This window comes from Dipodomys merriami, unplaced genomic scaffold, assembly GCF_024711535.1.
Source record: "Dipodomys merriami isolate MVZ:Mamm:240054 unplaced genomic scaffold, mDipMer1.0.p SCAF_102, whole genome shotgun sequence".
Taxonomy (NCBI): Eukaryota; Metazoa; Chordata; class Mammalia; order Rodentia; family Heteromyidae; genus Dipodomys; species Dipodomys merriami.
In genome coordinates, this window is record NW_027202294.1 from 1932573 (window position 1) to 1948505 (window position 15933).

Below are 15933 nucleotides of genomic sequence, written 5' to 3' on the forward strand. Positions count from 1 at the left end.
AAAAAGTTAAAGCTAGTGTTTTAATAAATAACTTGTGTAGTACAGAGTCCAGTAAAGAATATGAAGGGGAAATAAAACTCTCTACCAAACAAGTAAAAGCAGTCACAGGAAAGCAACCGTTCCAGCCCCAAAAAGGGGGCAGGATTACTCCTAACTCCACTGGGCATAGCTGCCATTGAGTCAGCAATTATGGGACATAGCCTAGAATTCCAATGGTGGTAAGATGTGGCTAGCACTCAGGCCAACTCCTCACAAAGGCTGTCTTTGGAGCCAGCACAGTGCATACAGCAGATGTCCTGCCCAGGTGGAATCCTACCAGACACGTCTACTTCATTCACAAACACATTCTTCAGCTACCAAGCCTCATAGGCCACCTTAGGCCCCTTGTAGTTCTGTTCAATCAGAGCTGCTGGTAGCAAGGGCAGCCAGAAATCCTCAGAGAGAGGGACTGAAGCTGCTGCCTCCACAGAGCCTTAGAGTCCCACATTCCATCCACAGCTGCCTGGCCACAAGGGAAAGGCCAGAGCTACAGGCTCTGACAAGCACTTGGCAGCTGAAGTTCAGCTGTCTGATACTTCCTGAGACCAGGGACTTGGACAGGATAGTCTCTCCTGTTTAAGTCAGTTGAGGGTAGCCTCTGGCTTCCTAGAAAAACACTTTACTTTCTCCTGTGGTTTCCCCAAGCTGGAACTTGTGCCATCTCTCCAGTTTTAGAAACAACCTCTTCTGAGCCTTTTGATGTACTCATAGAAGGTAAGAGTAGAAGTGTGGTTACTAGGGGCCAAGAAGAGTAAGAGAGGATGGAGAGAGGCTAGTCAATTGGGAACTAAGTTACAGTTAGATGGGACAAGAAGTTCTGATGTGCCCTTGCATAGTTGAGTGACTATAAATAATAATTTACTGTACATTTCAAAGAGCAAAATGATAGAATTTTAAACATTTGGGCTATAAGGAATAAGACAGACATGTTGAAACTGATTTAAACATTATACAACGTATACATGTGTCAAGCATATCAGGATATATCCTATCACACAATTTCTATTTTATTTGTCACTTAAAATACATCTGAACCATTTTTTTCTTTGGGGTCCGGTTGTGGGGCCTGAACTCTGGGCGCTGTCCCTCAGCTCTTCAGCTCAAGGCTAGCGCTCTACCACTTGAGCCACAGCGCCACTTCCGGCTTTTTTCTTTTTGCTTATGTGGTGCTGAGGAATCGAACCCAGGGCCTCAGGCATGCAAGGCAAGCCCTCTACCACTGAGCCACCTTCCCAGCCCCCATCTGAACCATTTTTATGCCTTTATCAGTTAAAAAAAAATTGAGGGGGGAGGGCTGGGAATGTGGCTTAGTAGTAGAGTGCTTGCCTAGCATGAATGAATTCCTAGATTGATTCCTTAGTACCACATAAAACAGAAAAGGCCAGAAATGGTGCTGTGGCTCAAGTGGTAGAGCCTTGAACACAAAGAGGCTCAGGAATAGTGCTCAGGCCCTGAATTCAAGCCCAGTGCTCAGGCGCTGAGTTCAAGTGTAGGGTATATGGGGCCTTGGGTACAATCCATAGCCACTTAAATATAAAAAAGTTACCTTTAAAAAAAAAAGTTACAGGAGGGCAGGGATGGTAAGGGGAAACAAAGGAGGCGGCAACAATGCTTTATAGGAAATGTATTCATTACCTTGCTCATGTAATTGTAACCCCTCTGTATGGTATTTTCACAATAAAAAAAAACCTTATTAATATAAAAAAAAGTTATGGAAGTGGCACTGTGGCTCAAGGGATAGAGCGCTCACCTTGAGCTGAAGAGCTCAGGGACAGTGCCCAAGCCCAGAGTTCAAGCCCCCTGACCGACAAAAGAAAAAAAAAAGTTACTTTTTTTTTTTTCTTCAGTTTGGGGCTTGAACTCAGGGCCTGGGCTCTGTCCCTGAGTTTTGTTTTTTGTTTTTTGGGTTTTTCTTGTTGCTTATTCAGCTTGAACTCTGAGCCTGCATGCTGTCCTTCAGCTATTCAACTCAAGGCTTAGTGCTCTACCACTTGAGCCACAGAGCAACTTCCGAGATTTTTTTTTTCCAGTCTTAAGGCTTGAACTCAGGGCCTGGGCCCTGTCTCTAAGCTTCCTTAGTCAAGGCTAGTATTCTACCACTTGAGCCACAGCATCACTTCTGGCTTTTTTTAATGTAGTACTAAGGAATTTCGATTCATGCATGCTAGGCAAGCACTCTACCACTAAGCCACATTCCCAGCCCTGTCCCTGAGCTTTTTTGCTTAAGCTCAGCGCTCTACCACTTTGAGCCACAGCACTATTTCTGGTTTTCTGGTGATTAATTGGGAAACTGTCACACCGACTTTCCTGTCCAGGCTGACTTTGAACAGTGATCCTCAGATCTCAGCCTCCTGAGTAGCTAGGATTACAGACATGAGCCACAGGCTCCTGGCTAAAAAAGTAACTCATAATCCCCACTGCATATATAAATAATTTAGCCTTTTTTTTTTCTTTTTAAGATTGATGCAACCAAGAGCTCTCTTGTCCTGTTTTCTGTAGAGAAAGAGCTAATCTGCTTGCTCTTCACCCTTTTTAGGGTTTCCAGGGTGAGGCTCTCTGCCTTTGAGAAAAAAGAAATGCAAAGGACTTCTCTGCTTCTCTGTGTCCCCTTCTATCCTCAATAAACTATGAGGAAAAAGATCCTACTAAGAGGAAGCACAGGTAGTCACTGAACAAACGCTGCTGAGTCAAAATGGAAAGGCAATATAGCACTGTAGCTAATACAAGCTTTGGGGTCACTAGATCTGGCTTCTAATTTACAAGCTATGGAACAAACTTCTCTGAGTTTCTGTATCTATATAGAGATAATAAGAATTCTTCACATCACAGAATTACCCTGACTATAATATAAAATTATTTTTATTTTATTTTTATCACTTTTACTTTCAAGAGACAAGATCTCATTATATTTCCCATTCAAGTCCCCAACTCCTAGTAGGGAAGCAAATGAGCCTCTTGTTCTTGTCTCTGCTCTTTTGTTTTCTTCCCATAATAACTGAACTATGAGCCTCACACTTTCATTGTTTTTTGCTTTTGCCAGTCCTCGGGCTTGAACTCAGGGCCTGGGCACTGTCCCTGAGCTTCTTTTGCTCAAAGCTGGCACTCTACCACTTGAGCCATAGCGCCATTTCTGGCTTTTTCTGTTTATGTGGTACTCAGGAATCGAACCCAGGGCTTCCTGCATGCTAGGCGAGCACTCTACCACTAAGCCACATTCCCAGTCATTGAGTTTTTGACACTCATAGCTGGTGTTCTACCACTTGAGCCATACCTCCACTATGGCATCTTGCTGGTTAACTGGAGATAAGAATCTCTTGAGCCAGGCGCCGGTGGCTCACGCCTGTAATCCTAGCTACTCAGGAGGCTGAGATCTGAGGATCGAGGTTCAAAGACAGCCCTGGCAGGAAAGTCCATGAGACTCATATCTCCAATAAACCACTAGAAAACCGGAAGTGGCACTGTGGCTCAAGCGGTAGAGCGTTCACCTTGAGCTAAAGAGCACAGGGACAGCGCCCAAGCCCAGAGTTCAAGCCCCACGACCAAAAAAAAAAAAAAATCTCTTGAGTTTCTCCCTCCCAATTGACTTTGAACTACAATCCTCAGATCTCAGCCTCCTAAGTAGCTAGAATTACAGACATGCCCAGCTTGGCTTGATAATTTTATATAAAGAATTTACCTTTGGGGCTGGGAAGGTGGCTCAGTGGTAGAGCACTTGCCTTGCATGCATGAGTTCAATTGTATGCTGGGTTTGATTCATCAGCACCACATAAACAAAAAGGAAAAAGCCGGAAGTGACGCTGTGGTTCAAGTGGTAGAGCGCTAGCCTTGAGCTGAAGAGCTGAGGGACAGCGCCCAGGCCCAGAGTTCAGGCCCCACGACCGGATGTGGAAAAAAAAAAAAAAAGAATTTAACTTCACATCTTCCTTTGAGTGACTGCAGATCTGGCAGCCTAACTAAAAGTCAGTCTCTCCACTGTGCTCCCATATCATGTTCTACTGTCTTGGCTCACAGCATTTATTAATATTGCAACATCTCTTTCATGTTCCCCACCCTTCTAGAATGTGAACACACTATAACATAAATTATGTCTTACCATCTTATTCTTTTTTTTTTTTTTTTTTTTGGGTCCGGTCATGGGGCCTGAACTCTGGGCCTGGGCGCTGTCCCTCAGCTCTTCAGCTCAAGGCTAGCGCTCTACCACTTGAGCCACAGCGCCACTTCCGGCTTTTTTCTTTTTGCTTATGTGGTGCTAAGGAATCGAACCCAGGGCCTCGAGCATGCAAGGCAAGCGCTCTACCACTGAGCTACCTTCCCAGCCCCCTTACCATTTTATTCTAAGATGTCTATTATGTGTCATTCAATGTCTACTGCAAAATAGGTGATTGCCGAAAAAAATGTTTCTATTCTTTTCTGAGAATGATGAGCAAACAAAAAACAACAGAATGACACTAGAGATGTATATTGCCATACAGCACCTTTTAGCACTTAAGCTATATAGGAGAATACTCAACTTTCTGACCTTGGCTTCATATACTAAGTTAAATGGAAATCCATTAAAACCCATTTTAATGAGACCTGATCACATAAAATGTTTGCAACTATAAGATTTTCTTCAAGAAACTTATCAGAGCCAGGCCTGATTATAGGCTCATGCACTTATAATCCTAGCTATTCAGAGGCTGAGATCTGAGAATTGAGGTCCAAAGCTAGCCTAGCCAGATAAACCTAAGAAATTCTTATCACCAATTAATCAGCAAAAAGCCAAAAATGGAAATGTGGCCAGGTGATAGAAAGCCAACCTTTAGCAAAAAAGCTAAGCAAAAGCTTGAAGCTCTGAGTTCACTGTCATTAAAAAAGAAAGAAAAAAAAAAGAAAAAGAAACTTACCAGGATCAAAAAGAAGCCAGTCACACCTGCACAAGGCCAATTATAAAGGTACTTTTGACAACATACAGCAGAACCAGAACTGGATAAATGAAGACATTCCCTTTCATGTCCTACTGGCAGGAAGTGATGCTGGAGAACACTACACTATAAAGATGAGGTGTAAGCCCAAATAGAAGTTTCACTTATTATAAATAGCTTTTGAATGTCAAAACACCTTATCATATAGAAATAACAGACACATGAGAAGTTAGTGTTAAACTAGGAAAAACAGTAAGGAAGGCCCTACCTCAAATTCAGATGTTAAAACATGGACCTTTCTCTACTACATTTGTCATCTTACTTTGAGCTTTAGACCCATATCTGATAGATACATTGGAAGAATCTTTATGCTACATAGGAAATAGTTTCCTTTTAACTATAATAAATCTGTCAACAAAAATGTATAGAATAGCAGCACCAAATGCCCTCTGCAGGTTCTTATTAAAAATATAAATAAAAATCTAGCATGGTCCTTTTATTCCCCACATCTGTTTGCTATTCTATCTCCATTTATTAACATTATAATGCAAGGTCTCCATTCAGGTAAGATTAAGTCCCTGTTCCCAAACCTTCTGCTGACACTTCAAACATTTGGAAAGCAGTACAGGCAGGCCCAGACATTGTTTCCACCATGCCACCATGTGCCAGTAGAGATGAGGCCTGGCCCAGTGAATTTAACATGAGAAAAGATGAAGCTGGATTGGGTCTATGGTCAGAGTTGGTATAGCCTGGTGAATGAGAGCTCAGACTTTGGCTCAGTCCAATTCAGTCCTAATTGTTTTGGAGGGGCTTGAACTCAGAGCCAGGGCATTGTCCTTTAGCTTTTTCACTCAAGGCTGTTTTCCTACTGAGCCACAGCTCCACTTCCAGCTTTTTTGGTTATTTAGTGAAAATAAGAGTCACACAGACTTTCTTGCTCAGGCTGACTTCAAACCCTGATCCTCTGATCTTAGCCTCCTAAGTAGCAAGGATTACAGGCTGAGCCACCAATGCCCAGCTTTACCCTAATTCTTTTGCAACCTAGATGTGAGACTTAGAGTGACTCATTTACCCTCTGAACAGATCTAAGTTTCCTCATCTATAAGATTGGAGCTTACAAGAGAACTTAATAAGATTGTAAAACAGCCAGCACAGATGGTTCATGTGTGTAATCCTACCTATTCAGGAGGCTAAGATCTGAGGATGGTGGTTCAAAGCCAACCCCGGGTAGGAAAGGCTGTAAGACTCATCTCCAATTAACCACCAGAAAACCAGAAGCAGTGCTGTGACTCACAGTGGTAGAGCCTTGGGCAAAAATGCTCTGGGACAGTATCCACACCATGAGTTCAAGCACCACGACTGACAAAAAAGAAACAAAAAAGATTGTAAAGCCCTTCTGCCACAGCAGCCATTGAAGAACGACAACCATGGCTCTGCGCTACCCATGGCCGTGGGCCTCAAAAAGGGCCACAAAAGGACCGAGAATGTGAGCAAGCCGAGGCACAGCCACCGTTGTGGGCACCTCCCTACAAACACACCAAGTTCGTGCAGGACAAGATCCGCGACGTGTGAGGTGGATAGCTTCGCCCTGTATGAGCAGCAGGCCATGGAGCTGCTCAAGGTGTCCAAAGAAAGCTCAAGTTCATCAAGAAAAGGGTGGGGACAACACAGGCACCAAGAGGAAGTGGGAGGAAGCTGAGCAGCATGCTGGCAGCCAAGAGGAAGGCCGGCATCAAGAAGGACTGAGACCCCGCTGCCCCCAATAAACCTCTTCTCCCCTCAAAAAAAAAAAAAAAAAAGATTGTAAAATACTGAACACACAATATGGAAGACAATAAGAACTACTGTAACAGTGGAAAAAAGGCTACTACCATCTTTACCATATCATTGTCATCTCTAAAAATCAGCTTCTACACAGGCAGGACAGAAAGCTCTGCTACTCTTCAAGTTACCCAGCCTAACGAGCCACCACTAGGCACAAAAAAAAAAAAAAAAAAATGGTATTAAAGACTACAAAAAAAAAAAGGTGGGCTGGGAAGGTGGCTCAGTGGTAGAGCGCTTGCCTTGCATGCCTGAGGCCCTGGGTTCGATTCCTAAGCACCACATAAGCAAAAGAAAAAAGCCAGAAGTGGTGCTGTGGCTCAAGTGGTAGAGTGCTAGCCTTGAGCTGAAGAGCTGAGGGACAGCGCCCAAGCCCAGAGTTCAGGCCCCACGACCGGACTCAAAAACAAAAACAAAACAAAAAAAAAGGTAGAAGCAAAAACCAGAAAGGATATGAGGGCTGGGGATGTGGCTTAGTGGTAGAGTGTTTGTCTAGCATGCATGAACTGGGTTCAATTCCTTAGTACTACATAAACAGAAAAAGCAGGAAGTGGTACTGTGGTTCAAGTGGTAGAGTGCTAGCCTTGAGCACAGAGAAGCTGAGGGACAGAGCCCACTACGAGTATGAACTCTTAGGTCTGGAGAAGTAGTGATAGATCACTTGCCTGGCATACATGAAGCCCTGGTTTCTATCTTCAACATCAGAAAAAAATTAAAGAAAGTTAAAAAAAAATAAAGAAAGTAAAAGGAGCCAGGTGCTGGTGGCTCACACCTGTAATCCTAGCTACTGAGATCTGAGAATCGTGGTTCAAAGCCAGCCCAACCAGCAAAGTCCATGAGACTCTTATCTCCAATTATCCACCAGAAAACCAGAAGTGGCGCGGTGGCTCAAGTGGTAGAGTGCTCACTTGAGCTGAAGAGCTCAGGACAGTGCCCAGGCCAGAGTTCAAGCTCCATGACCAAGGAAAAAAAAAAGAAAGAAAGAAAAAGGAATGTGGATTCTGGAGTCAGAATCCCCGCATTTACATCTCAGCTTTGTCACTTCTAACAAATGAGGTTTAAGCAAGTCATGGAACCTCCTTGTTTCTTGGTGTCCTTATGTGCAAAGTAGGATGAATATTAGTGTCAACCAGTTTAACTGTGTTATTGTGAAAATTAACTTCACTAGTAACATATACATGCAAAATAAATAGAATATTTGGCTTATAATCAGTGCTTAACAGATGTTGCTAGCTTTTGTAACTATCCCAATTGTTGCTATTATTTTAGAGGATTTACAATTAAGTTGAATAAGTTTAACTTGGTATTAAAATGTATTTGCTTTCTCCCAGCACAAATTAAATGTTTGGAGGGAAAAAGAAAAGGCAAGTAAGATTTAGAAGTGTGCAGGGAAACAAATGGAAGCAGACCAGTATTTAAAAAAAAAAAAGTGAAATGAGGCCAGATGATGGTGGTTCACACCTGTAATCCTAGCTACTCAGAAGCTGAGATCTGAAAATCAAGATTTGAAGCCGGCACAGGAAGGGAAAGTCCATGAGTCTCTTATCTCCAGTTAAGAACCATAAAGCCAGAAATGGAGATGTGGTTCAAGTGGTAGAGTACTAGCCTTAAATATAAAGAACATCACCCAGACCCTAAATTCAAAGTACTGGCACAAAAGAAAGAAAAAAGTAGCTGGGCGCTGGTGGCTCACGCCTGTAATCCTAGCTACTCAGGAGGCTGAGATCTGAGGATCGCGGTTCAAAGCCAGCCCGGGCAGGAGAGACTGTGAGACTCCTATCTCCAATAAACCACCAGAAAACCGGAAGTGGCACTGTAGCTCAAGTGGTAGAGCGCTCGCCTTGAGCTGAAGAGCTAAGGGACAGCGCCCAGGCCCAGAGTTCAAGCCCCACGACCGACAAAAAAAAAAAAAGAAAAGAAAAGAAAAAAGTAAAAATGCAGGTTAAAGGAAAGCAGATAGGCTGGTGGCTCATGCCTGTAATCCTAGCTCTTCAGGAGGCTGAGATCTGAGGATCACAGTTCAAAGCCAGCCCAGCAGAAAAGTCAATGAGACTCTTATCTCCAATAAGCACTAGAAAACCAGAAGTGGTGTGGTGACTCAAGCGGTAGAGCACTAGCCTTGAGCTGAAGAGTTGAGGGACAGCACCCACGCCCAGAGTTCAAGCCTCATAACCAACAGAAAAAAAAAAAAAGAAAGAAAGAAAGTAGATAGGACTGGGAATGCAGATCAGTGGTAGAACACTTGCCTGACAAGCACCAAGCTCTGAGTTTGATCCGCAGCACCACCCCTCCAGAAATAAGAAAGTGGGTAGCCAAGTAGCCAGGCAAGGTATATACCTACAATCTCAAGTACTTGGGAGTGGGCTGAGGTGGAAGATTGCAAGCCAGTTTAAGTAACTCAACAAGACTCCATAAAGAATAAGATGAAGATGAAGAAGAGGAGTAGAAGGGGGAGGAAAAGGAGGAGGAGGAAAAAGCAGCACCAGCAGCAACAAGCAGTGGAGAAAGAAGAAAAAAATTAATGTCAGGTGCTATGTCACATGCCTATAGTCCAAGCTACTGAAGAGTCTGAGGCAGGAGTATTTGTTGAAGGAAGCCTGGGCAACATACCAAGACATTATGTCAAAACCAAAAACAAGGGCTGGGAATGTGGCTTAGTGGAGTGGTAGGGTGCTTGCCTAGTATGCATGAGGCCCTAGGTTCCATTCCTCAGTACCACATAAACAGAAAAAGCCCAAAGTGTCACTGTGGTTCAAGTGGTAGAGTGCAAGCCTTGAGCAAAAGAAGTTCAGGGACAAAGCCTCCAGAGTTGAAGTCCCAGGACTGGCAAACAAAAAACAAAAAACAAAAAACAAAAACAAAATAGGGGAGGGTAGTGGGGAGAGTGGCAGTGGCTCATGCCTATAATCCCACCTACTCAGGAGGCTGAGATCTGAGGATCTAGGTTAAAACCAACCTGGGCAGGAAAGTCAGCAAGACTCTTTTTTTTAAATAAGTGTTTTATTGTGAAAATACTGTACAGAAGGGTTACAATCACATGAGCAAGGTAATGAGTACATTTCTTATCAAGCATTGGGGCCTCCTCCAGCAAGACTCTTATCTCTAATTATGCACCAAAAAAAGCTGGAAGTGCAGCTGTAGCTCAAAATGGTAGAATGCTAGCTTAGAGCAAAAAAGCTCAGGGACAGCTCTCAGGCCAGTTCAAGCCCTAGGACTTGCACACAAAAAATAATAATAAGTAAAGCCAGGCACTGGTGGCTCACACCTGTAATCCTAGCTACTCAGGAGGCTGAGATCTGAGGATCAAGGTTCAAAACCAGCCCAGACAGGAAAGTCCATGAGACTCTTATCTCCAATTAACCATAAGAAAACCAGAAGAAGTGCTGTGGCTCAAGTGGTAGAGCACTTGCCTTGAGCTGAAGAGCTGAGGGACTATGCCCAATTCCAAAGTTCAAGCCCCATGAAAAAAATTGAAAAATAAAAAATAAAATAAAAAGTAGATAAGGATGCTAAAGGGATATATACAAAGCAAGTATAATAAAATGTTAAATGACAGGACGTTGGTGGTATGAGTAGATTAGTGTTTGCTATGGAACTTAATTTTGCTTTATGTTGAAAAATTTTCAAGCTGGAGTTGTAGCTCTAAGATAGAGTGCTTACCTAGCATGCACAAGATTCTGGGTTCAATCCCCAGTAGCACAAGGAAAAGGAAAAAGAAAACAACAACAACATAAATTTCTGTGTTAAACTAAGAGGAAAAAAGAAAACATACAAGTATCAACTGAAGTTTGAGGTCAAGGACATGTTGCCTATCCTCTGAGCCCAACTCCACAGAATGACTAGAAAAATCGAATGGTTTTTTCTGTATTAGAACAGTATTCACATTTGGATCACTGCAACATGAACAGAGGGCAGAGGGGAGAAACCGATGGGTTCCACTTGAGAAGTAACATCCTCACAGCAGTGTCCTTATCACCCCCTATTCAAGAAAACCTCAGAAACAGGCTCAAGCCTAAGGAATGGCAGGTGGAAGGTGAGTAGGTGGCATACACTCACTCATGTACTCTGTTGTCCCCATAGAGATCGCTCAGGCCAAAGCTGATATAGTGCCAGTGCTCAGGGATGTTGGCAGAAGGGCTCCCCACGTTCCTGTACATGCTAACATAGTCCAAGGGGTCTGGGCCTCCCAACCTGCAAAAGATAAAACATGAGTGTCAGTGTGAGCCTGGAAACTAGACAATATCAAACTGAGAGGCTCTGCTTTGCAAAATCCAAAGGTCCTATACTGGAGGAACCTACGGTGAAAAATAACTAAAGGGAGGCTACATCTCTCTAGGGATAAGCAGCTGAGGCTGCCTGATTTCACATGTATAAAAAGCTCCATTCTTTTACCTCCAACAAGCAAAGCCTCTTTTAGAAATAAAATAAACTGGGTAGTTGCCCATTTTGCTTTCTCCTGTTTCAAATTACCGATCCTAAATGGAATTGGCAGGGATTAATGCTTCTTCTTGGTGCCTGTAAACATGCCAAGCTTCAAGGCAAGAGGAACATCGGTCAATCAATTGGCCTCTGCTGAATGACCATCCGGAGCATCCCCAACGGGCATTGTTCCTGGAAGCAGAGGCTCCCTTCCACTCCTGCCTCTTGGACAGCTAGTTCCTGAAAGACTATATTGTGTCCTATGTTAATTACAGTTTGTTCTAAACACACCCAAAGCCTCTAGTCTGTACAGACCCTGTCCTACACATAGACCAAAGTCTTTTATCATTGTAAGTGACAAAGGCCAAACTGAGGCTGGCTCAGTTCTGAGCAGAGCTTCTAGCAAGAGCCAAGCTAAACCCTATGAGTGCCTGCATCCAGAAGAGGATCCCAGGAGACTGCCAACTTAAAGGTAGAGCTGGGACAATAATAATTTGTGGCCTCTGAGGACCACATTAAATTTCCCCCATAATTCCAAAAGAGAAGCAATTGAGGAAGATTCAGTCATTATCTCACTCTGAGGATTTAGTTCAATAAGGATTCTCTTTAGCAGAGTAATTAGTACTTAAAAAAAAAATCCTGCTTTCCTTCAGAAAGGATAAACACCATCAGCAAAAGGAATTCCATATTTGGTCTATAAACACCATTTGAGCTGAGCACCAGTGGCTCACACCTATAATCCTACCTACTCAGGAGACTGAGATCTGAGGAACTCTGTTCGAAGCCAGCCAAAATCATAATACTCTTACCTTCAATTAACCAGTAAAAAGATACAAATGGAAATGTGGCCAGTCTTGAGGGGAAAAAAACAGGCAAGGGCACAAGCCTTGAGATCAAGCCCCAGAGCTGGCACCAAAAACAAAAAAACAAAAACTACTAGTTGAGTTGCCACCACTGTCTGACCATACCATAGAGTGCACTCTGCAAATGAGATAGACTACTAACAACCAAATAAAAAACCTGATACAGACAAACCCAGCAAGTGTGCCAGGACCATGCAATTCAAACTCTACTTAAAAGCAGTAGGTCTGGTTTTATCTTCTTTGTCAGGATATTGTTTGCCTTTGTATAAATCCTTATTCTCTGCTAGGAAATACGGTTATTTATAGATCTTAAAAGAAAGATACTAGGAATAGCTTAGAAACTCAACTGAATTAGGAAAAGGGTCAAATTTCCATGTCCTTTAACTCTGATGTCACCAAATCACCTAATTCTAGAACCAATGGGATTTAGAAGTTTGTGAGGGGAAAGAAGGAAAAATGCAGAACTCTCTGGAAGGACCTCAGAATAGATGAGAATGACTACATATCACATATTTCTTTCAGTTTCCTGCTGCAAAATCCCAACCATGTCCCTACTATAGCATATGTCCATCAAAAAACAAGCAATGAAACTGTATTCACTGTCACCTGCCCTACCATATCACTACAATCCTCCTCTGACCAAGACCCCCAAGAGCTGTCACATCAAGCAGATGCTTTACAACGAGTCAGGGAATAATCAAAGAGTCAAGTAAAGCTAACCTCATCCCATATCTCTGCTCTACTATGCAAATACAAATGTGGAAAATCATTATATTCTATAATAATGGGGCTGGGAAGGTGGTTTAGCGGTAGAGTGCTTGCCTTACATGCAAGAGGCCCTGGGTTCGATTCCTCAGCACCACATAGACAGAAAAGGCCGGAAGTGGCACTGTGCTCAAGTGAGCTGAAGAGCTGAGGGACAGCACCCAGGCCTAGAGTTCAAGCCCCACAAGCAATAAAAAAATAAAATAGTTTAAAACAAAACTTTACATTATATTCTGTACTTAGAAAAAGATATTATCAAAGGGCCCAGGGCATTTCTTCTCTCCACAGGTGTCTCTGCTTTAATCCTTGTTCATAAGGGACTCCAAGCCAAAGAACGACCCCTCAAAAGCAAAAGGAATCCCAAGGTACTCTAGGTAACAGCCAGGCTCAGCCTAGGTTGGTCACCCTGCTACAAGGACTAAAGAGGCTGATAGGATCCCTCCCAAATGTGAGGGATAAGAATAAATGCCAGTATCCTAATTTTGTAAACTCCTGGATTTTTGAAAGAAAAGAACTAGTCTTGTAGCTGTTCCCTCTTAGATGTTTCTGCATCTAGGCAGCATTTCTAATCTCACAATGTGTTGTACAATCCTCTTCATTTGTCATTGCACACTAGCCCATCTCTGAAGATAGGGCCTGGTTAATAAGCTTCAGGCAGAAAAAAGAAAAAAGAAAACCCTAACCATTTTAGTCTTTTGTATGATGCTTTGACACCTTTCACACATAACTATTCTACAGAACCACTTGGACGACAAAAATACTTGTTAGATTCTGTGCAGGGATTTCTCCTCATACTGACATGAGCCTGAACAAAGAACAAGGCAGAGCCAGCACTACTTTTCTAATGACACAAGGAAAGTTCATCACAATAGTTAAATGTAGAGGTACAATTATGAGGGGTGATTAAGTTAGCAAGAGCTCATAAGCATTCTTCAGAATCTCCTTTCAACCAAAGAACAGTTTGTGTGCCAGAGAGGACTTCCTACCAGCCATACCTGCTCTTAGCTTACCTGGACAGAGGAAGCTGCTCCCTATGGACCCTGTCTTAGAGAGTGGCTGTCCTCAGGCTCTCCACCCTATTAGCCTTCTTACCATCCTCTCGATGACCCAGTAAGCTCACCTCAGCCCGGTTCAGCCTAATGACTGCCATCTCCATAGGCAGTAAGAGACTGCCTATGTTCATTGAGAGAGACTCAGTCCTAAAAGAGAAGGTAAGCAACAAACACATTCACTACTCTTTCAGGTCTACCCTTTACAACAACTCAAGCAGGATGCACTGAAGGGGTTCCTGGATAGAGTCAAGCAATTCTTCAGTCAACCTTTGGTCCAGAAACTATGAGGCAGGAAGTTTTCCACAGTCCCCATAACACCTGTTTGCCTGAAGGCTGAAACAAGTTGCAAAAAGGAATGGAAAACCAGAAAAGACCATCCTTACTCCCAAGGGCAGCCCTTCTGTAAAATGATCTTTAAAAGAGCAGTTTGAGGCTTACCCTGAGCATCCCAAAGAAACTGCTGCTTAAATTCTTGAGCTGTGGACAGGAAACTCCTCTAAACATCCTACTTCAGGTTTTCCCTCCCTGCCCAGGGTTCAGCTCTTCATCATATTTACTTGTCTGGAAGTGGGAAGCTGTGGTCTTCATCTACAAACCATGGTTCCCTGCCCTATTTTTTTTGTTTTGCTTTTTAATCCAGTCTGATTCTGTGTTTTTTTTTCCACTTCACTATTTTTATTAGCATACATTAATAGTTCAAGGGGTTTTCACTGGGATAATTTCACCTATATGTACAGTGTACTTTAAGCAAGTTCATCTCTATTATATAGACCTTTTCTCATCCCCCCCCCCCAGCAACCCTCTTTTCAGTTTTTCATGGGTTTCATTATCCAGCCCCTGTTAACTCGCAGCAAAGCAGCTGCAAGGCCAAAAGGAAGCTCTGCAGAAAGAGAACTGTGCAGAGTAAGCAAAAGTTTATCAGGAAGAGTTGCTCCATCAAACTCCAAAATGAACAGTTTCTAATTAATAGGACTTCTGAAGTCATCGGAAAGGTATCCAGAAGAGACCACCTCCTCAGTTCTTCACAAGCACAGCTCCCTCAACGTGCTAACCCCCTCCAACCCGATGGAGAGTCTGGGGGACTCCAGACCCTTCCCGAGCAGAAGCAGTCGCGTGCCCACGGCGCTTGGCGCTTGTTCAACATCGCTCTTCCAAAGCCCTCAGGCTCCCCGGGCCCCGCCTCGCCTCCCCCATCCCACTGCAGTCGCTCCCCCTGGCTTCCCCTCGCGACCACTAATGACCCCCTCAGGAGCCCCCTCCTTTCACCACATTCACAAAGTTCCCTCTCACACCGTTCCCCCTCCGCTTCTATACACACCCCCAGTTCTCAATTCTCCTAATCCGGGTTAACCCTTCACTACCCACAGGATCTGTTTAACCCCTTTGTCCCCATTCCCAACTTCAGTCTTCACTCCTTTCCTCGCAGCAGGAAGTCCTTCCAAGTGCTTTAACCATTCTCCTCCTCCTCCCTCTCCCCTAAACTACTTGGTCCCCAGTGCTCTGAGGTTTCCCCGCGGGCCCCTGTCCTCCCTCGGCCCAGGGCATACCAGTACTTGACGATAGCGGTAACCTGGAGCGGGTTCGGTTGGTCAGGGTAAAGGCGGCGGCACTCTCCGTAGATAGCGTGCAGACCCGGGGGGAAGAGTGAGGCAAAGGCCGGAGGGGCAGTAGGGCCAGGGGCCGGGGGCGCGGTGGGGCCGGGGGCGCCGCTAGGCCGCAGCTCCGCCATCAGGGCGCGTAGTGTGCTGAGGGGACCCGAGAAGGTGGAGGAGGAAGAGCGCACTGACCGGCCAGCGGACAGACTCGGTGGGTGCGACTCCCGGAGGCGATGGGGGCTGCAGCGAGGTCTAGCTCCGCGCCTGCGCACGGTGCACGGTCCGCCCGAGCCGTCGCCGCCGCGGAGTCTGCCAAAGGGTGCCGCGGGACCGTGGGGAGCTCACGGGGGCGGGGCCCAGGCGCGCCCTGTCCCAGCACCCATTGGTTAGGGTCCTTGTCAGTCACAAGGGGGGGAAGGCATGATTTGGCGATAGGCCCCGCCTCCTTCTCCTTGTGTTGGAAATGTCCCAAGGC

General features: G+C 44.4%; 1 protein-coding gene across 3 annotated transcripts in view; it reads right to left on the minus strand.

Annotated features, from left to right (window-relative positions):
- Positions 1-15801, minus strand: part of Sufu (SUFU negative regulator of hedgehog signaling) — a 101316-nt gene extending 85515 nt beyond the window's left edge. For 2 of the 3 annotated variants that reach the window (XM_069994526.1, XM_069994516.1), the window contains exons 1-2: positions 15411-15801; positions 10821-10955 (exon numbers count right to left, since the gene is read on the minus strand). In XM_069994526.1, coding sequence (XP_069850627.1) covers positions 10821-10955; positions 15411-15592 — 317 coding nt within the window. In that variant the 5' untranslated portion in view covers positions 15593-15801. The remainder of the gene's footprint in view (positions 1-10820; positions 10956-15410) is intronic. The other variant, XM_069994534.1, reaches the window with a different exon arrangement.
- Positions 15802-15933: the final 132 nt, after the last annotated feature.